Source organism: Babylonia areolata, chromosome 26, assembly GCF_041734735.1.
Source record: "Babylonia areolata isolate BAREFJ2019XMU chromosome 26, ASM4173473v1, whole genome shotgun sequence".
In the NCBI taxonomy this organism is placed as follows: Eukaryota; Metazoa; Mollusca; class Gastropoda; order Neogastropoda; family Buccinidae; genus Babylonia; species Babylonia areolata.
Window position 1 is genome coordinate 34,514,591 of NC_134901.1, and position 22,381 is coordinate 34,536,971.

The 22,381-nt window shown below is 45.5% G+C and overlaps 1 protein-coding gene across 1 annotated transcript in view; it reads left to right on the forward strand.

Moving 5' to 3' along the window:
• Positions 1–272: 272 nt before the first annotated feature.
• The window catches only part of LOC143300296 (uncharacterized), a 118,190-nt gene continuing 96,081 nt past the window's right edge, over positions 273–22,381 (forward strand). Inside the window, exons 1-16 of the mRNA XM_076613893.1 lie at positions 273–291; positions 1,399–1,532; positions 3,740–3,991; positions 4,844–5,021; positions 6,468–6,506; positions 8,432–8,658; positions 9,569–9,741; positions 10,966–11,129; positions 11,754–11,906; positions 12,758–12,907; positions 14,455–14,463; positions 15,360–15,477; positions 17,094–17,233; positions 18,086–18,200; positions 19,463–19,602; positions 20,688–20,819. Coding sequence (XP_076470008.1) covers positions 273–291; positions 1,399–1,532; positions 3,740–3,991; positions 4,844–5,021; positions 6,468–6,506; positions 8,432–8,658; positions 9,569–9,741; positions 10,966–11,129; positions 11,754–11,906; positions 12,758–12,907; positions 14,455–14,463; positions 15,360–15,477; positions 17,094–17,233; positions 18,086–18,200; positions 19,463–19,602; positions 20,688–20,819 — 2,143 coding nt within the window. The remainder of the gene's footprint in view (positions 292–1,398; positions 1,533–3,739; positions 3,992–4,843; positions 5,022–6,467; positions 6,507–8,431; positions 8,659–9,568; positions 9,742–10,965; positions 11,130–11,753; positions 11,907–12,757; positions 12,908–14,454; positions 14,464–15,359; positions 15,478–17,093; positions 17,234–18,085; positions 18,201–19,462; positions 19,603–20,687; positions 20,820–22,381) is intronic.

The window sequence follows — 22,381 nt, forward strand, 5'->3', positions numbered from 1 at the left end:
CAACATTACATGAACGAACAAGAAGATTGGAAAAACAAATAAAACTGCACGCAGGAAAAATTTTTTTTTTAAAAGGGTGGCGCTGTAGTGTAGCGACGCGCTCTCCCTGGGGCGAGCAGCCCGGATTTCACACAGAAGAAATCTGTTGTGATAAAAAGAAATACAAAATACAAATACAAAAAAGACATGAACGAGGAACATCCAATATTTCTTCGGGTAATGGTAATCTGACTGCACACAAATCACGAGAAACACATGTTGCATATTTACTAATGCAGAACACCACTGCAGGTAACCTGTCTTCTTCGGCAACTTGGTCTTTCTTCTACGCCAGTGTCCAGTTGAAAGCGACAAAGACGGCTTTGACTGGGCAAATAATTTGCAACTGTTTTTGCTGACCTGGAGTTGTGTTCCAATGAATCAGTCAAAAATATTCAGAACTATGTTATGGCTTGCTGATTACAGCTGGTTTGTTCTCTGCGCAGTAGCTGTCGTTGTAGATGACATATTTGATGTATATCTTTTGTTTATGGTATTTTTTCCTTTCTGTTTCAGCAAAAAGACAAGCTCAACAACCCTGTAAGTGAACAGCTGTCGCTTGTATAGTTTTCATTCCGTCCACACTAACGCGTTTATTATTTATTTATTTATTCATTCATTTTTGTTCATTTGCTTTTAAACGTGTCTATTTATGTACGTTATTTATTTATGCATTCATTGTTTTAATTACCCATTTAGATACAAGTTTTTATAGTTCTCTCTCTCTTACCTATTATATTGTGCGTAAATATGTAGGATATATGCGTGTGTGAGGGCATGGTGTAAAGAAGCTTTCAGCTTACCCATTCTACCCAAAATAAATCACTTATCTTTTGTCATTTGTCTTCCTTTTCTTCCTTTTTTGTGTCGGTCACTGTCTGGCTCGATGTTTTTGTTTTGTTTTATGAACGAACGTGCTGCGCGTGCATATGTGTGTTCGCGAGCGCACATATGTGTGTGTGTGTGTGTGTGTGCGCGCGCGTGTGTGTGTGTGTGTGTGTGTGCGTGCGTGCTCTGTTGTGATTATGAAGGTGGTGATGGTGTCGATGACGATAAATCATCATCATCATCATCATCGCAACTTGTGCCTCACTTCAAAAGTTATGATTATGAAGGTGGTGATGGTGTCGACGACGATAAATCATCATTCATCATCACCATCATCATCACTATCGTCATCATCGTCATCGTCATCATCATCATCACCATCATCATCATCATCACCATCGTCATCGTCATCATCATCGTAATCGTCATCATCATCATCACCATCACCATCATCATCATCACCATCATCATCGTCATCGTCATCGTCATCGTCACCCTATGCCTCACCCCAAAAACGTTTTTCTTTCACAGCATGCAGCGCAAAGTCCGACGTGGTTTTCGTTATCGATTCGTCCGATGCCGTCAGCGCTACCGACTACCAGAAAGAACTGGACTTTGTCCGGCAGACTGTCAGTCGATGGGATGTCCAGCCTAACGGAGTCCAGGTAGGTGTGAGGGGTTTGTGGGGGGTGGAGGGAGGGGGGAGTGTGTGAGGTGTGTGTGTGTGTGTGTGTGTGTGTGTGTGTGTGTGTGTGTGTGTGTGTGTGTGTGTGTTTGTTTGTTGTTTTGTTTATCTTTTTATCACAACAGATTTCTCTTTGTGAAATTCAGGCTGCTCTCCCCAGGGAGAGCGCGTCGCTACACTGACAGCGCCACCCATTTTTTAAATATATTTTTTCCTGCGTGAAAGTTTTTGTTGCCGTGGGTTCTTTTACGTGCGCTAAGTGCATGCTGCACACGAAACCTCGGTTTATCGTCTCACCAGAATGACTAGCGTCCACTAGACTCAAGGTCTAGTGGAGGAGGGAGAAAATATCGGCGGCTGAGCCGTGATTCGAACCAGCGCGCTAAGATTTTCTCGCTTCCCAGGCGGATGCGTTGCCTCTAGGCCATCAGTCCACAAGTGTGTGTGTGTGTGTGTGTGTGTGTGTGTGTGTGTGTGTGTGTGTGTGTGTGTGTGTGTGAGTGATGAGCTGGTATAAACACATGAATAAACTTTTCGTCAATGCACCAACTCAAGAGTCAGAGAGAAGTGGTAACGTGACGAGATCGTAATTCAGGTGAATTCATACAGGTTCTTTTTTTAAATTTTTTTTATATTATTATTGGTTCAGTTAACCCTTTCACCGCCAAGCTCGCATTTATGCACAGGCGTGGTAGAGGACCCATGTCACTGAAAGGTGACCATTCATTGGTCTGTTATCCATGAACCTACTGCTCTTAATGTTCGGTGGTAGATAGACCATATTTTCTTTTCATCTCAGGGGGATTCCCCAGCTATTCTTTGCCACTGTCTTTTCTGTGTTTATCCCACGAGGGAATTTTGTACTCTAAATTGACTGGCGGTGAAAGGGTTAAAAGAATCCTGATGAAAATTGTCTATTCATCTGTGTATTCATTTATTCGTTGTGTGATGTGCATAAACCTGGATTAAAAAAAATATATATTACTTTATTTCCCTATTTCTTATTTTCCCTTCTGCTCAATACAATATGGGGGAATGATATGGAGGAAGCTTATTCCAGCTCTATGGTTAGCGGGAATGGTTGGTTCGTTAGTCAGTTGGTTGGTTGGCTGGTTGGTTGGATGGTTAATTGGTTAGTCAGTCTGTTGGTTGGGTGGACGGTCTGTCAGTGAGTCAGTTCGTCACTTAGTATCCTTTCAGCTGTGCTGCACCCTAATCTTCCTTCCTTCCAGCGCCGTTTTTTTTCTTTGCTTGAAGAAGAATCTGTGGCTCGATATTTCGCTTCTTTTATTTCATGCATGTCGACTGTTACCAAGTTTCTTTTAGACTGTCCTTTTCAGCGCTTTATATTTTCTCACCGCCACCAAAAACCATGTATTTGAACCAATTATAATAATAATGATTATGATAATAATAATAGTAATGATGATAATAATGATGATAATAACAACAACAACAATAACAGTATAATCTTTTTAGATAATAATAACGAATTTTATGTAGCGCCTTTGCTCGTAAAACAAGTTCAATTGCGCTGTATAATTTGAGGAAAAAAAATTCAACGAGTAAAACAAGCATTCAACCGCTAAAAAATGACAACTGAAACTATAACCCTACGCAGACAAAACAACCAAACGCTAACAGTTGGCCTAATCTATGCACGTACACACACACACACACACACACACACACACACACACACACACAAGCGCGCGCACAACAAACAAACAAACAAAAACCAAAAACAAAACAAACAAAAAATAAAAAAACAACAACAAAAAACAAAACAAAAACAAAACAAAAAACATCACGCATGGCTCCTGGATTCTCCTGGTTCTCGTTTTCACAGAGCCAGAATCTTCTAAAGGATAACACTCAAATGTAGAGTGCAAAATTCCCTTGTGCTCTAAACACAGAAAATATGGTGTCTAAGAACAGCTGGGGATTCCCCCTGTGATGTGTAGAAGATATGGCCTATCCTACCACTGAAAACAAAGAGCAGTAGGTTCATGGATACCAGACCCATGATCTAGTCACCCTTCAATGACATGGGTCCTCTACCTAGCTGCTGTATAAATGCGAGTTTGGCAGTGAAAGGGTTAACACTTTAACCACAAAAAGTCTTCAAACACCGAAACGTGTAACGGGACATTAAACAAAATTCCTCCTCTTCGTTTTTTCCATCAGGTGGGTCTGGTGTCCTTCGGCAGCTCTGCCCGGGGAGTGTTCAACCTCAACACCCACCCCTCGGGGCAGGCCGTGGTGACCGCCCTTGGCAGCGCGCCCTCTGTCGGAGGGAAAGCGAACCTGCAGGAGGCGTTGCGCTACGCCACAGACACCATGTTCACGCCTCAGTCCGGCGTGCGGGGCGACTCGTCCAAGATCGTCGTCATGGTGACCAACGGTCAGTCCCCCAACAAGGACCTGACCATCGTGCAGGTGAGGGTGTGGGACAACAACAGCAATAACAACAATATCAACAACTACAGCAGGAATAACAACAATATCAACAACTACAGCAGCAATAACAACATCATTAACAACAGCAGCAATAACAACATCATTAACAAGAGCAGCAATAACAACAACAGCAGCAATAACAGCAATATCAACAACAACAGCAGCAATAACAACAATATCAACAACAACAGCAGCAATAACAACATCATTAAAAGCAGCAGCAATATCAACAACAGCAATAACAACAACATCAACAACAACACCAGCAATAACAACATCATTAACAACAACAGCGATAACAACAATATCAACAACAACACCAGCAATGACAACAACGACAAACATAGAAAGCAAATCAAACAAAATGTTGTGGGTGATAGTAACAGCGGTAAGGCCTTGCAGTAAAACGATATTAATTTCAGTTTCTATTTAGTCTACACTCATTTCTTAGAAACAGGATTAGCCTAAATAAATTGTTACCCCACTCCCATCCCCTGTTTTAACACGCATTCAGGTTGGACGGATGTGTGTTTTAAGATGTGCCCCGTTTCTACACAGTCATTTTGGACAATGTGTGTTTTGAGATTCGCCCCGTTTTACCCACATTCAGGTTGGACGAATGTGAGCTTTGATATGTGCCCCGTTTCTACACACATTCAGGTTGGATGAATATGTGTTTTGAGACCTGCCCCTGTTCTACACACATTCTGGTTGGACCAATGCGAGTTTTGAGATGCGCCCCGTTTCTACACACAGTCAGTGTGTGTTTTAAATTAAGATGTGCCCCGTTTCCACACATAACCAGGGGGGGTGCTTGTGTCATCTGTTCAGGGTGAAACGACGAAAGCGGCCGACATCCAGATCTACACGGTGGGTGTGGGTCAGGGCATCAACACCCAGGAGTTGTCGGGTACTGCCAGCAGTCCCTCCAGCCGTTACTTCTACACGGCTGACACTTTCGACTCCACGGGGGCCCTTGCTGACATCATCGGTCCCAAAATCTGCAACGGTGAGTGGCAGTGTGTTGGTATGAAAGAGAATGAGGTGTGTGTGTGTGTGTGTGTGTGTGTGTGTGTGTGTGTGTGTGTGTGTGTACAACGGTCCAAGATAGAATGTGTGTGTGTGTGTGTGTGTGTGTGTGTGTGTGTGTGTGTGTGTGTGTGTGTGTGTGTGTGTGTGTGTGTGTGTGTGTGTGTGTACAACGGCCCAAGATAAAATGTGTGTGTGTGTGTGTGTGTGTGTGTGTGTGTGTGCGCGCGCGCGTCTGTACGTTTTCTTTTTAGTATGTAGCTCTCTCATAATGTTTGCATATTTCAAATTTTTGTTTGTTTATTTGTTGTTGTTGTTTGCGAGTTTCAATGAAACATTTTTTTCTTTAAGCAATTGTAATTGTCAGAAATAAGTGAGTATGTAAATGAGCACGTAAAAAACAACAACTCATGAACAAAAGAAGAAGGAAAATGGGTAATCACTCTGTGGTAAATTAACACTCATTCGCGTGAATTATAGGACTTGGCTCAGGTAGCAATTGTCGTCTGCCGAGAGTAGATTGGAATGGTGATGTTGAAAAGTTGGTCACTGTCTAAAAGTGAGCTTAGTCCGAATATTAGCGACTTTAAACGAAAATGAAAGTCACAGAAAGCAACCATAGTAGCGGATACAGGAAATTAACAACTGAGAGAGAAAGAGAGAGAGAGGGGGACAACTTTTCGTTTGATAACTAAGTCTGGTAGCCAAAGTTCTTCGTTGTATGCATTTTCAGTTTTGTGTGCACATCAAATCACCTATTTACAGCTATTCGTACGATTCGCAGTGCAAACGATCTTGTGTTGTTGTTGTTGTTTTTCAAACGGGAATTAGATAAAAAAAAAAGAAAAAAAAAGTCGCAGGCAAAAGCGCGTGAGTCTGAAAAACACGGGACAAAGATGAGATCACAAGAGTCGCTTCATGTCAAAACTGAACAGTGAGTTGCTGACTTTTGAGATCACACACGTTGCGCCCCGGTGCGATGGAAGGGGAAGAGGGCTGTGGGGGTACTGTATGTTCCCTGTGTTAAGAAAAGTGTGTGTGTGTGTGTGGGGGGGGGGGGGGGGGGAAGGGTTTTGTCCAATGATAGCATCCTGAATTATTGCATGCACCTATTGGTTACATTTCCATGGTTTGTAGGACGAAAAACGGAAAAGCTTGATGGTGGCACGTTTGTTTTGTGACAGAATCCGCATCAAAACTGAGTTAAAATAATGTGCAAAATAAGTCGAAATCCTCTGAAAATGGGTTACAACATCTACTAATGGTGTTATCGTTTCATACAGGCACAAACATTGCCGTTAAAATAGGCGCAATGATTTAGGATGCTTCACCCAAGAGATGACATTTAGACACACACAGTGTTTACTTGGTTCTACTGTGTGAGCTCTACAGACATTCATGCATGTTGATTCAATGTTTGCTGCAGAGGTCCCGCACGACGCTAGCTTCCTTCCTCAACCAACTGGTGAGTTCAGCGTGCAGCTTTGTATGACTGTAACTTGTCTGCGGTTGCACGTGTGTTTCTCAAGAACCTTGTTTCTGAATGCAGATCGTGTGTGTGTGTGTGTGTGTGTGTGTGTGTGTGTGTGTGTGTGTGTGTGTGTGTGTGTTGCGTGTGTGCGCGTGCGTGCGCGCGTGTGTGTGTGTGTGTGCGCGCGCGCGCGCGCGCGTGTGTGTGTGTGGTGGCAGCACTTTCATAAAACTGCTTCTCACAATCGTGATATGTAAAGGATGGTGGTGGTGATGATTTCAAGAGAAGCAAACTTCCCATTCGTACATATGTAGCCGTGAAGGTAACAAAGTGGCCTAGTCGTAACGCGTCTGCATAGGAAGCGAGATCGATTCCCACACTGGCCAGAATTTTCTTCCCCTCCACTAGACTTGGACCGGTGGTCTGGGAGCTAGTCATTCGGATAAGACGATAAACCGAGGTCTCGTGTGCAGCAAGCATTTGTACACGAAAAAGAACCCACGTCAACTAAGAGGCAGTCCCTGGCCAAATCATGCTGAAAAATGCGCTTTGTTAGGAAAAGAAATATATTTACAGACATAAAAAAAGAAAAAAAAGTGGTGTTTCACTATAGCGACGCGCTCTTACTTGGGACAGCAGCCCGATTTTCACACAGAGAAATCTGCTGTGACAAAACAGTGGGGGAAAAAAGTAATGCAATCCAACGCTCAAAAACAAGCTGTGGTGGGTGTGTGCAGGGTTCGTGGGGTGCATAAGTGCAGATATACAACTCTACTTTCTCTTTAAAAGAGACTTTGAAGGGATACTTTCGATACTCCTTCCTTTCGCCCCCTCCCTCCCCCCCTTAATATATATATGTATTTATGCACCCCCATCACACACACACACACACATCCAAACACACGCACACACACACACACACACACACGCACACCTCCCCCACACCCACACGCACACCCACTGACACCCCCCCACACACACACACCCTACACGCACGCACACACACACGCACACACACACAACACACACACACCCGCACCCCCCCACCCACCCACACACCACACCCACACACCCGCACCCCCCCCACACACACACACCCCACCCCACACCCACACACACCCACACACACACACACCACACACACACGCACACACACACACACACCCGCCACTTCCACACACTCACACACCCACACACGTACCCACACTCGCACACCCCCACCCGCCACAACCATATATATATATATATATATAGATGGGTCGCGCTGCACCGTGACAACGCACTCTTCACGGGGAGAACAGCCCGATTTTCACACAGATCCGTTGTGACAAAAACGTAAAACACTACACTACACTACACTACACTACACTACACTACACTACACTACAATACAGCGCAACGAACGCAATACAATACAACACAATACAATATGAGACAATACAATACAACGCATTACAAGACAATACAACACAATACAACACAATGCAATACAACACAATACAAAACAATGCAATACAACGCAATACAATACAACACAATACAATATGAGACAATACAATACAACGCAATACAAGACAATACAATACAAGACAATACAATACAACACAATACAAAACAATACAATAAAACGCAATACAATACAACACAATTCAATACAACACAAGACAATGCAACACAACACAACACAAGACAATACAATACAACACAATACAATATAACACAATACAATACAACACAATACAATGCAATACAAGACAATACAACACAATACAATACAACACAATACAAAACAATACAATACAACGCAATACAATACAACACAATTCAATACAACACAAGACAATACAACACAAGACAAGACAAGACAATACAGCGGGGATCAGAACTCATCAACGTCCTCCCCTCTTCCCTGTCGCCAGGCTGCCTGCAGAAGGCCGACGTGGTCTTCCTGCTGGACTCCTCCTCCAGTATCGGCAAGGACAACTTCCGCAAGATGGAGGACTTCCTGAAGGACGTGGTGCAGGACCTGAACGTGTCGCCGGACGGGGTGCACGTGGGCCTCATGCAGTACAGCAGCTACCCCTCCATGGAGTTCCCGCTCAACATGCACAGCTCCAGGTTTGACGTCCTCAAGGCCATCGACAACGTGAGTGCCTGTGGGGTGGTCAGTGCAGGGTGGGGGTGGGTGCAGGGTGGGGGTGGGTGCAGGGGTGGGGTGGGTGCAGGGTGGGGTGGATGCAGTGTTGGGGTGGACGCAGGGATAGGTGGGTGCAGGGTGGGGTGGGTGCAGGGTGGGGTGGGTGCAGGGTTGGGGTGGGTGCAGGGTTGGGGTGGGTGCAGGGTGGGGTGGGTGCAGGTTGGGGTGGGTGCAAATTGGGGTGGGTGCAGGGTGGGGTGGATGCAGTGTTGGGGTGGACGCAGGGATAGGTGGGTGCAGGGTGGGGTGGGTGCAGGGTTGGGGTGGGTGCAGGTTGGATGGGTGCAGGGTTGGGGTGGGTGCAGGTTGGGGTGGGTGCAGGGTGGGGTGGGTGCAGGGTGGGGTGGGTACGAGTGATGCCTTTGTTTTTAATTGTGGATGTCTTTGTGTTGTTTAGTTGATCAGTTATCAGTTGTTGTTGTTGTTGTGTGTGTGTTTTCTTTGTTTTGTTTCGTTGGTTGTTCTTTCTTTTCCTTTTTTTGTTTTCTTTGTTTTGGGATTTACTGGTTCAGTCTGGCATAGAGTCCAGCTCATTATTCTGTGCTTTATCAGGGCCAGTGGATTGGTGATCTGTTGGTTGATCAATCAGTTGATATGTAAGTACAGATGTATAAGTTTGGGTGGTCTTTTGGTTGATCAATCAGTTGATTTGTAACTATAGATGTATGAGGTTGGGTGGTCTTTTGGTTGATCAATCAGTTGATTTGTAACTATAGATGTATAAGTTTGGGTGGTCTTTTGGTTGATCAATCAGTTGATTTGTAACTATAGATGTATGAGGTTGGGTGGTCTTTTGGTTGATCAATCAGTTGATTTGTAACTATAGATGTATGTGATATCCCCCACCTACCACCCACAGGTCCGTTTCATTGGAGGTGGTGCCAACACCGCTGACGCCCTGGAGTACATGAGACGCCTGGGCTTCTCCCAGAACTCAGGTGCACGCACGGACGTGCCTCGCATCGCCATCGTGCTGACGGACGGGTCCTCCCCCAACAGTGCCCAGGTGGCCATCCAGGCCAACAATGCCAGGTAGGAGCAGGTGTGAGGTGTGGGTGGGGGACAGGTAGGAGCAGGTGTTTGAGGTGGTGGGGGGCAGGTAGGAGCAGATTTTTTAGGTTGGGGTTGGGGGGGCAGGTGTCAGAGGAAAGGGGTCAGGTAGGAACAGGTGTGAGGTGTGAGTGGGGGACAGGTAGGAGCAGGTGTGAGGTGTGAGTGGGGGACAGGTAGGAGCAGGTGTGAGGTGTGAGTGGGGGACAGGTAGAGCAGGTGTGAGGTGTGAGTGAGGGACAGGTAGGGAGCAGGTGTCAGAGGAAGGGAGTAAGGTAGGAACAGGTGTGAAGTGTGGGTGGGGGGCAGGTAGAGCAGGTGTGAGGGTAGGGGAATGGAAGGGACCATGCAGGACAACAGTGCCTGCCAGGTAGATGCATGTGTGGGATGAGGGGGGTGGGGGGGGGCAGGTAAGAGCAGGTGTGAGAGGTGGGGGAGAGGGGCAGCTGGGAGCAGGTGTGAGAGGTGGGGGAGAGGGGCAGCTAGGAGTATATGTGAGAGGTGGGGGAGAGGGGCAGCTGGGAGCAGGTGTGAGGGGTGTTGGTGGTGGGGTGGACTGGGGCTTCAGAATGGGGAAGGGTGTGTTTGGGAGGATGTTGGCTGAGTGGAGGGGGAGAGGATAAAATAGGGGTGGTGGGGTGTAGGAGAGTTAGGGGGGGGGGGGTGTTGATCGGTGTTGGTTGGGTGTGGGTGTGTGCGGGATGATGGTGTATGATTGATTGAAGAAATGTGTGTGTGTGTGTGTGTGTGTGTGTGTGTGTGTGTGTGTGTGTGTGTGTGTGTTTCTAAGGCTGAACAGTCTTTTCATTGTAAACGATGTTTGACGAAAGAACAACGTTAGGACTTTGAATGTATGTGTGTGTGTGTCTGTGTGTCTCTGTGTGTCTGTGTCTGTGTCTCTGTGTGTGTCTGTGTGTGTGTGTGTGTGTGTGACTGTGTCTGTGTGTGCGCACATGTGTATGTGTGTCTGTATGTACATTCACGCGGCTATATATGCCTGCGTGTGGTTGGAACGGAGGAGCGGGAAAGAGGCGTAGCGATGAGTTTAACAACGTATTGGCGATCTGCCCTTAAGGTCACGAAGTTCGTGGGTGTGGTTGAGGTGTTGGTTCTGTAAGGAAGAGGGGTGTAGGAAGTGTTTTTATTATGCACGTGTCCACGTGACGGACTAACACACACACGCGTACGCACGGTCTGTGGCGGCAGGATGGACAACATCGGGCTCATTTCGGTGGGCGTGGGCAGCTCCATAAACACTGCGGAACTGCAGGCCATCGCCGACGACCCCGACAGCAGCAACATGTTCACCGTCAGAGACTTCAACAACCTGCCTTCCATCACCAAACAGCTGATCGATGCCACGTGCAACTGTACGTGTGGGTGGTCGGGAGAGAAGAGGTGGAGGAGGCGGAGTTGTTTTGGGGTGGGGGGTGGGGTGGGTGGGGGTTCGGAGGTGGGTGGGTGGGTGGGTGTAACGTGTAGATATTGGTGATCGATGATGAGGGTGGTGGTGGTGGTTTTTGGGATGGGGTTTGTGAGGTTTGTGTGTGTGTGTGTGGGGGGGGGATGAGGTGTGGATGTTGGTGATCGGTGATAAGGTCGGTGGTGGTGGTTTTTGGGGTGGGGGTGGGGGTGAGTGTGTGTGTCTGTGTGTGTGTGTGTGTGTGAAGAAGAAGGAGGAGGATGATTACACCTATAATATGATTATGATTATTATTATTCTCATTCTTTGGTAGTAGTAGCAGCAGTAGTAGTGGCAGTAGTAATAGTAGAAGTAGTAGAGTAATGATGATGATATTCATGATAAATTCATGTTAATACTCATAATATTCATACTAATCATGATGATAACGCGTCTTCTTCTTCTTTTCCTCCTCCTCCTTCTCCTCCTCCTCCTCCTTCTCCTCATGAGGAGGAGGAGGACAGTGTATCGTAATATCAGAAAACAAATTAGCATTGCTGTCATTTCACCTGGGTGCTGTCGCTCCGTGCAGTCCACACCAGCATCTCATCAGTCCCCTCCGGCACCCAGGGCCCCGACCCGTGCCAGGATAAGGTGAACTGTCCAGGCTACGGCAAGGAGGTCTGCACGGTCTATGCCCAGTGGTCCCAGGTCAACTGTCAGCGCTACTGCGGCTTCTGCGATCGTGAGTTTCGTCATCGTCATCGTCGTCGTCATTGTCGTCGTCGTCATCGTTATTATCGTCATCATCGTCGTCGTCATCTTTGTCATCATCATCATCATCATCTTCTTCTTCTTCACACAAACACACACACACGCACGCACGCACGCACGCACGCACGCACGCACACACACACACACACACACACACACACAGAGATGTGGTGTCGCGTATATGGATTTGTCTGAATGCAGTGACACCTCCTTGAGTAACTGGGCTGAACTGAACTTCTTCGTCATCTGTGGTTGAGCGTAACAGCCCCCACGTTTACTCGTATAAGTACGAGCGGACGTTTATGAGTATTACCGTTTCTACCCAGATATGTAGCAGCCATACTTCGTTTTCGGGGGTGGGGGGTGTGTGTGCATGTCTGGTATGTTCTTGTTTCCATAACCCACCGAACGCTTCATGGATGGCAGGATCTTTAACGTACATGTTTCATCTTCTGTGTGCGCACACACACACACACACGAATGTGGTTCAGGCATTAGCAAGTCTGTACACATGTTAACACCTTAACCCGCCAGGTGCGCCAGAACCGAGGATTGATTCAGGAATCTCCGGTGAGAATCCTGCGTTCAGACCGTTCGGCTACCGGTAATAGGCGTCTTAGTTTTATCTTGACAACAACGACGATGATAACGTTCATGATGAAGATAACCATTACTTACATACTCATGTTTTATCTTCATGGCGTGTGTGTGTGTGTGTGTGTGTGTGTGTGTGTGTGCGTGCGTGCGTGCGTGCGTGCGTGCGTGCGTGTGTGTGTGTGTGTGTGTGTGTGTTGCGCACGCGCACGTGCGTGTAATACACAGCGATCCACACCACCCCTGCCCCTCCGTGCGACGACCAGCTGAGCGACTGCGCCAGTTACGGCGTGTCCTCCTGCACGGGCCTGTACAAAGGATGGGCCCAGCAGAACTGCAGGCGTTACTGCAGCTACTGCGGTGAGTCGGCTACCTCCAGACACCACCTGCTTTCATAGAGTGTGAACGAAATAGAATAGAGCAGAACAGAATGAATAAAACAGAACAAGAGAGAACAGAACAGAACAAAATAAAATAGAACAGAATACGTCATTGTCATGAAACCTTGTACAAGACACAATACAAACGTGATATAACCAGTTGTACGTATCAACGAGAAATCATATAGTTCGATTTCCGTAATCTAATAGAATACTTTATTGTCGTGAAACTTAAGTTTTATAAGACACAGAGCTATCCAATATGGTTGGCTATACATCCAGTTGTGCATCATATTAGAAAATCATTTTGTCTACTCGACAGTCTACATATGTACCTATCTCTCTGTCTGTATGTCTCTGTGTTTATCTAGCTTTGTTTACCTATTCGACGATCTACTAGTTATTCGATAAACAGATTACTCATCTAAATTTACCATGTCAATTGATGTTGATGACAAATTAACCACATACAGCAGCTCAGCCAAAAAGTCACAGTCTCATCATCATGTTCATTGGAGGTGAAAACCACGGTTTCTTTTCCCATGAACATCATGACAGACTCTTTTGTGGGTTACACGAAAACACAGACACACACACAGTGGAAGATTTTTTTTTTAAATCAAAAAGAAAGAAAGAAAAAATACGAATCCACGGCTGCCACCAACGCAAGAAAGACAAAAAATACACCCCCAAAACGAGCATCCCGACCACTGCTCAAGGTCCAGAGGATGGGAATGGGTGGGGAGTAAGAATGTCTGTCCTTAAATGATTTTCCAGCCTGTGAGCATTGCTTTTACAGCACCCCGCGTTATTCCCAGGAAGTGCATTTAGGCATGCATTTATGTGTTTGTGCCTGCCTATGTGTGCGTATGTGTTAGGGTAGCTGTTAGATACGTATGTATGTTAAAATGTATGTATGCAGTGTGTGCGTGCGTGCGTGCGTGTGTGTGTGTGTGTGTAGTCACATTTTGGTGTGTGTATGTAACATAGATGTAATGCTTTATGTTAGCAAAGCGTTTTTGTAAAGCACCTAGAGCATATTTCTGGATAGTGTGCTATATAAGTATCCATTATTATTTTAATAAAGTCTTTCGCTATGTGGTGGTGTCCTGTGTGTCTCAGAGAGTGTCTGTGTGGGGGTGGTCAGACAGGAGGGGCGGTAAGCCGGAGGGTGGAGGGTTGGTTGGGGGTCGGAGGGGTGGGGGTGTCAGTAGATTAATTTCAGACAAAGAAATGATAGAAAGCGAGTGAGACAGGACAAGTAAGCACGATGGCTTTTGCACGTGGAAGGCTCAGCACATTGTTTTAATTTTCGAGGTGTATAATATCAAAAGAGATAGATGATTTGTTTACTTATGTTTATTGATTGTTGTGTGTTTTTGTTTGTTTGTTTTTGTTTTTTTTAGGCTGAGAGCATCGTCTTCATCGAAGTGTATCACACTAAACTTAGATATGGTTGGATTGTGTAGTTATGTTTACTGATCTTTGTTGTGTTTATTTTTCCTCAGAAACGAACGCAGTGAGTCTTGGATACTGTAAGTAACTATGGCTTTTGTTTCTCTTTCTTATTGTCACCAAAATTGTTGTACGTGTTACGGCTTTACAGCACAGTTACTGAACTTGTTGATTGTGCAGTTTTTCTCCGTGTTAACCTCCCCTTGATTTGCGTTAGTTATTGTGGGAAATGTTTTTATTTATGTATCTATTTATTTATCGTGTGTGTTTGTGCGCCTGCGTCCGTGTGTGTAGTTTAATGTGTGTGTGTGTGTATGTGTGTGTGTGTGTGTGTGTGTGTGTGTGTCTGTGTCTGTGTGTGTCTGTGTTTTCGTGTGCGTTCGTTTTGTTCATCAAGCTATTATTCATTCGTTTGTTCTTTCCGTGTATGACTGCTTTACGTCCTTTGTTCTGTTATTCTCTTTCCTCCTCTGCCTCTCTGTCTGCCTCTCTGTCTCTCTGTCTGTCTCTCTGCCAGCCTGCCTCTCTGCATCTTTGTCTGCATCTCTACCTGTCTCTCTGCCTGTCTCTCTGCCTCTCTGTCTGTCTGTCTGTCTCTCTGCCTGCCTCCCTGCATCTCTCTCTGCATCTCTGTCTGTCTCTCTGAGTGTCTCTCTGCCTGTCTCTCTGCATCTCTGCCTGCATCTCTGCCTGCATCTCTGTCTGTCTCTCTGTCTGTCTCTCTGCCTGTCTCTCAGCCTGTCTCTCTGTCTGTCTGTCTCTCTCTGCTTCTCTGTTTACCGGTCTCCATCTCTCTCTCTTTCCCTTGCGCATGAATGCACGCACGTGCGCCCCTTCCTCACACACACACACACACACACACACACACACACACACACACACACACACACACACACACTCTCTCTCTCTCTCTCTCTCTCTGTGTTTCTCTGTCTCTCTGTGTCTCTCTGTACACATCAGTAACCAATCTGTCACATCCCTGCTTGCACACACAGACGGCAAGTGCTACTACAAAGGACGTACCTACCAGACTGGTGAGAAATGGATGGATGGCTGTGATTACGAGTGTGTCTGTGAGGACGGCAACACCGGCAAATACAGATGCTACAACAGGTGGGTAGAGATGGAGGTGAAAGCTGGGTTCTTTCTCTGCTCATGTTTTTTTTTTGTGTGTGTGTGTGGTTTTTTTTTTGTTTTGGTTTTTTACTTCGTTTTTTTGTTATTTGGTTGTTCCCGTTCTTGTTTTTGTTGTTGTTGTTCTTCCTCCACTGCTTCTGCTTCTTCTTTCGTCCTATTTCTGTTCGTTCTTCCTGTCTGTTGGTCCTCCTCCTCCTCCTCCGCCTCCTCCTCATCCTCCTTCTTCTCCGCCTCCTCCTCCTCCTTCTTCTTCCTCCTCCTTCTCCTCCTCCCTCCCCCTCCTCCTTCTTTTTCTTCTGCTCCTCCTCCTCCTTCTTCTTCTCCTCCTCCTTCTTCCTCCTCCTCCTTCTCCTCCTCCCTTCCCCTCCTCCTTCTTCTTCTTTTTCTTCTGCTCCTCCTCCTCCTCCTTTCCCCTCCTCCTTCTTCTTTTTCTTCTGCTCCTCCTCCTCCTTCTTCTTCTCCTCCTCCTTCTTCCTCCTCCTCCTTCTCCTCCTCCCTTCCCCTCCTCCTTCTTCTTCTTTTTCTTCTGCTCCTCCTCCTTTCCCCTTTCTCCTCCTTCTTCTCTTTCTTCATATGTTCATTCTACAGCTTTCTTTCTCCCTCGCCTTCTTGTGTGTCTTTCCCTCCGTTTATTTTCCATCTTTTCCCCATTTTCTGCGGTTCTCAGTTCCGCTTTCTCTCCGGCTCCTTTCCTTTCTTCTCCTTCTTTCTTTCCCTCTTCATTTGCTGATTTGTCTACCTTCTTTTTGAAAATCTATTTCTTCAGCCATTCAAAATCATTGTTTCTTTATTTGTTGGTATATTCATTCATTCTTTCATTTGATTTCATTCATCAGTTTCTTCAGGGATCTACAATAATGATATTGTTTAATTCATTAACGTACCATTCATTCATTCATTCGTTCATTGATTCATGTGTTCATATATCCATTTCTGCTGGGAACAATGCTGATAAAATTTATTTGTTTATTCATGTATTATTTCAGTTGTTAATGTATTCATTAATCCGTTTTTAAGCAACAGGGAAATTTCTTTATTGATGTAGTCATTCATTGATTCTTTCATTTATGCATTTATTTGTCCGTTTTTAGGCAACAATGACAATGATATTTGTTCACTGCTGTATTCAGTTATCCATATCTTCAGGAACAGTGACAACGATATTGTTGTTTTTTCTTCAATCATTTTTGTCTTCGTTTATCCGTTTCTTCAGACAACAATGATAACGATGTTTCCCCCCTTCGTTCATGTATTTATTCATTTCTCGAGATAACAGTGACAGCAGTATTTCTTTAACCTGTAATCTGACCTATGTCTCAGGACCTTCAACCTTTAACCTGACCTGCGTCTCAGGACCTTTAACATGACCTTTGTCTCATGACCTTTAACCTGACCTGTGTGACACAGGTGCCTTATCTAAGACAACCTGCCGTATCACGACCTTTGACTTTTATCCTGACCTGTGTCTCAGGACCTTTAATCTGACCTGTGTCTTAGGACCTTTAACCTTTAACCTGACCTTGTCTCAGGACCTTTAACCTGACCTGTGTCTCACGGGTCCTCTAACCTTTAACCTGACCTGTGTGACACAGGTGCCCGATCTACCACAACCTGCCGACTCAGTGCACCCTGGTTCAGGACCCTGACCAGTGCTGCATGCAGCCCCGCTGCTACTTCCAGCAGTCCGTCAACACCGTGCAGGGATCCACTGTCGGCAGCTACAAGGGCGTCAGTAAGTCTCTCTCTTTGGCTTTCTGTGTTTGGCTTACAGTTTGTCTGTCTCCCAGTTTCTCGCTTTCTCCTTCTCTCTGTCGCTCTCACTCTCACGCACTCATTCACTCTCTTTCTTTATGTCTCTCCGTGTCTCGTGTCTCTCTGTATTTCTCTCTCTGTGTCTCTCTTTGCTTCTCTGTCAGTCTGCCTGTCAGTCTGCCTGTCTGTCTGCCTGTCTGTCTGTCTGTTTGTCGGTCTCTGTCTGTCTCAGTCTCTGTCTGTCTCCGTCTGTCTGTCTGTCTCTCTCACTCACACACACACACACACAAACTCAAACACACACACACACACACATGCACACACATACACACACCCGTGCATACGCACGCACGCATATACACACCCGTGCATACGCACACACGCACGCGCTCATTCACGCGCACACACGCTGTCCATCACTTTACGAAAAAGAGTGAGATTGCAAGACAGCATGATCGCTTCCTTGGCACCCACTCTGTCAGTCATCCAGAATGTGTGTGGGGCACCCCAATGCTTTCTCGCAATCTGTAAGAAAGCGTAGTGATTCCTCTTTTTTTTCATTTATTTATTTATTTTACTAAAAACATTACCTTTGTCATTGGGGTTGGTTTCTTCTGTTTTCCAAACACAAATCTCGCAGAAATGTGAGAAGAAAGAAAGGAGAGAGAGAGAGAGAGAGAGAGAGGGGCGAGGGTTGACGACGATGACAAGAATCATGATAATGATGGTGACGTTAGTGAAGACTTCGACGGTGACGACACAGGATCGTTTTAAAGATTTTGTGTGTGTGTGTGTGTGTGTGTGTGTGTGTGTGTGTGTGTGTTTCCCCCAGGCACCTGCGAGTACAAGGGACAGAACTACTTCCAGAACCAACAGTGGCAAGATGGCTGCGACTTCCAGTGCACATGCACCGACGCGCAGAACGGCCACTACGAGTGCCACGACCTGTGAGTAGCGTCACACAACGCAGCGACGTCTGCAAGTGCCCTGTTTCGAGTGTCAGAGTGTTGAGCTGTCTTCGTCACTGTTGTAACTGCCGTTGATTGATTGATATGGATACTTATTGATCTGGATACTTATATAGCGCCTATCCTCGGTCGGAGACCAAGCTCTAAGCACTTTACAAACACGGAGTCATTTACACAGCGGGCTGCCTACCTGGGTAGAGCCAACTGACGGCTGTAATTGGGCGCTCATCATTCGTTTCCTGTGTCATTCAATCAGATTTCAGGCACACACACATACACACTCAGCCAAACGTGTAACATTTAACATTTTACGTGTATGGCCGTTTTGCTTATTTACCCCGCCATGTAGGCAGCCATACTCCGTTTTCTGGGGTGTGGATGCTGGGTATGTCTTGTTTCCGTAAGTCCAACGCTTTAACCATTCGGGCCGTTGGCTGGTTGGTTGGTTGGTTCGTAGGCTGGCTGGTTGGTTGGTGTCTTTTTGTTTGTGGTGATACCCCCCGAAAACGGAGTATGGCTGCCTACATTGCGGGGGTAAAAACGGACATGCACATAAAAGCCCACCCGTGTATACATGAGTGAACGCGGAAGTTGCAGCCCACGAACGAAAAAGGTGGCGATGGTAAAAGTGGTTTTTTTCTGTTTGGGGTTGTTATTTTGTTGGGTTTTTTTTTCGTTTTAGGGTGTGTGTGTGTGTGTGTGTGTGTGTGTGTGTGTGTGTTTGGGGGGATGGTTGTAAGATCAACTCCACAGCAGGTCAGTTTCTTTACGTTTGTACCGACGTTTCAAAACTTCTGTTCAGGATGCACGCTAACCCTCTTCCCCTCTTCTGACCCTTCGCTAAATGTTGGACTCGTAGGAGAAGAAGCAACAGTGCAAAAAGCAGCAGGAGCAACAGACAATAGTCTGGAATAATAGGATAGTGTGCGCGCATGTCTGTGTGTTTATGGTTTTGAACGTGTGTGTGAAAGAAAGCGCGCGTGCGTGAGAGAGAGAGTATGTGTACGTGTGTGTGTGTATCTGTGTGTGTGTGTGTGTGTGTGTGTGTGTGTGTGTGTGTGTGTTCAGCAAGCATCATCGTTATTCACGGCGTGTATGAACACGTGGCGTGCCCTGACCCCGCTTGCGTATTTCGATGTGCACAAGTGTACGTGTGTGTGTGTATGTGTGTGGTCAGAAAAAACCCAACGTGCTGTGTGCGGCTGTTGCCAATGGTGACCCGTATCCCCGTGTCTCCACAGGTGCCCCACGTACTCCCTCATCCCCAGCTACTGCCACTTGGAGAAGGAGGCCGGCTCTTGCTGCGCCAAACCAGTCTGCGAGTTCGACATGCAGCAAGGAAGCTTCACGGGACTGGGATCAGTGACCGGCGATGGCATTGGTGAGGAGAGTGCCTGGGATACAGGGCAGGGGTGGATGGGCAGCCTGAGCAGCGCTGTTTGCTTGCAGTTACGATGTTTGTTTCGTGACTCCATTCTTTCTACCAAGCAAGCTGTGCGCAGCAAACATGGCTGATGGAATTTATTTGTATTTGTATTTGTATTTCTTTCTTTTCTTTATCACAACAGATTTCTCTGTGTGAAATTCGGGCTGCTCTCCCCAGGGAGAGCGCGTCGCTACACTACAGCGCCACCTTTTTTTTTTTTCCTGCGTGTAGTTTTATTTGTTTCTCTTATCGAAGTGGATTTTTCTACAGAATTTTGCCAGGAACAACCCTTTTGTTACCGTGGGTTCTTTTACGTGCACTAAGTGCATGCTGCACCCGGGGCCTCGGTTTATCGTCTCATCCGATGACTAGCGTCCAGACCACCACTCTAGGTCTAGTGGAGGGGGAGAAAATATCGGCGGCTGAGCCGTGATTCGAACCAGCGCGCTCAGACTCTCTTGCTTCCTAGGCGGACGCGTTACCTCCAGGCCATCACTCCACATGCCACATTGTTTTCCGACATTTGTCTGTGCGAACTGGACATGAAAGTACAATTAAAGAAAACGTTAGGACTCCAGAATGTTACTATTCTGTGTTAAGACGTAGTTATAAAAAGGATAAAGGACCAATAGCCTTTTACGGCCGTTGGGGAAGTGAATTCATATCCACTGTATCTAGGGTCAATAAAAGTTTTTAAACACTGAATCACTTATTTCTTTAAAACTTTAAAACTGTGACAGTTTGCCTCATACATGTGTTTGATATTAAGATGTTGTGAGATCATTTACTTTTTATGAACTTGAAAAAAAAATGTAATGCCTTCACAACATTTTAACACAAGATATCCTCTCCCATATTTGTTTGTGTAAAAATATGTTATTCATAGACTTTTTTTTAACTCCATATTGTTTGTGCGCACTTCACGATAAATTGCTGGGCTTTGACAAACATTTGTTAACATTGTTCTCCGACATCTGTCTGTGCGAACTGGAAGAAAAAAAAATGGTGATGCCTCAACAACTTTCTTTCTTTCACACCAGACTCCATCCCACCCACTCTGCCTCCGTGTGTGGACAAGATCCCTAACTGTGCCATGTACGGAAAGGCCACGTGCACCAACGAGTACAGGACCTGGGCCCTGCAGAACTGTCGTCAGTTCTGCCAGCTCTGTGGTGAGTAGGCTCATCGTCTGTGCCAGTTGTTTTTTTTCTGGTCATGCCGTTGTTGTGTTGTGTGGGCTGGTTGGGGGAGTTCTTGTTCTTCTTCGTTGACTTGTTCTTCTCCTTTGTCCTTCATTGTTTCCTCTTTTTCTTGTTCTTGTTTTTGTTCTTCTTCATCTCCTCCTCCTCCTTCTTCTTCTTCTCTTTCTTCTTCTTCTCCTACTCCTCCTTCTCCTTCATCTTCTTTTTCTTCTCCTCCTCCTTGTTCTTCTTCTCCTCCTCCTTGTTCTTGTTCTCCTTCTCCTCCTCCTTCTTCTTCTTCTTCTGCTCCTCCTCCTCCTCCTCCTTCTTGTTCTTGTTCTTCTTCTTGTTCTCCTCCTCCTCCTTCTCCTCCTCCTCCTTCTTCATTGATATTGATGTCTTATTTGTTGTCAACTTCTTTCCTCCCTCCCGTCATCTCCTTGGTGTTGTCTTCTTCCTTCTTTCTTCCTTCTTTCCTTTTGACTGTATCTTCTTCATCATCGCCTTTTTCTACTTCCGTCTGCTCCTGCTCATCGTATTTTTGTTCTTGCCTTTCTTCAGTTTCTTCTATTTCATTAATCTTTATGCCATGTGCACGATGAATAGCACAGGAATTTATATATATATATATATCTTATTTTAACAACTTTTAAAAGTTATTATCATAAAAATGTATGGGTTTCGTCACTTTCCTGTGGGTTTCTTTCACTCTGCTGCTATTACTGTTACTCTTGTACGTTGCCACAGACCAAGGGTGAGAGAGAAAGGGGGGGGGGTATATATATCTAGAAAATCCAGAGAAAGAGAACCATAATGTTTTGAATAAAATCTTGCTCAACTGCAAGAACTTATTTTCGCAGATTAGAATACTTAGTGCGTTATATATGGTGGTGGCTTATTACTGTTACGATTTATGATAAACTCAGTATGTTTTAAAGTCATAATTAAAAACAAAATTGTTTGGTGTTTTTTTTCAGATATCGACAGAGATCCTGGCCCTGATGGTTGGTATATTTTGTACTTTCTCAATCATTTTGTACTTTCTGAATCATGTTGTGCTTTCTCTTTTGATAGTGCTATTTGTGCGTATGTCTGTGCTTGCTTGCTTTTGGTTTATTTCCCCATTAATTGCATAAATGTAATTTTGAATACCATTTTTCCACAAAGGTTTAAGACCTCTTTGCTAGTTCCGTCACAAAATTCACCTGGAAAATAGTTTTGAAGATCATCTCTTGTACATGACCATCTAGGCATAGATAATGCAACGATACATGCTCATATAGTTGCTTGATAACAATCCCCCCACCCACACACCCCAAAAAGAAACAACGCAACCCCCCCCCCCCCCCCACACACACACACACAAAACAATCCTGTGAACAAAAATGACTAATAACTTAGAGATAATTACCAAGAGCTGCGTGTGTTTATTTCTTTCGGATTGTTTAAAAGCTTGCAAAGTTTGTCCACCGTTTTCTCCATTCTTATGAAGACGCGTCAGGCTGTTGAGTTCACTCGGAATTACTCTCTTTCTCATGCTTGAACTTCAGAAA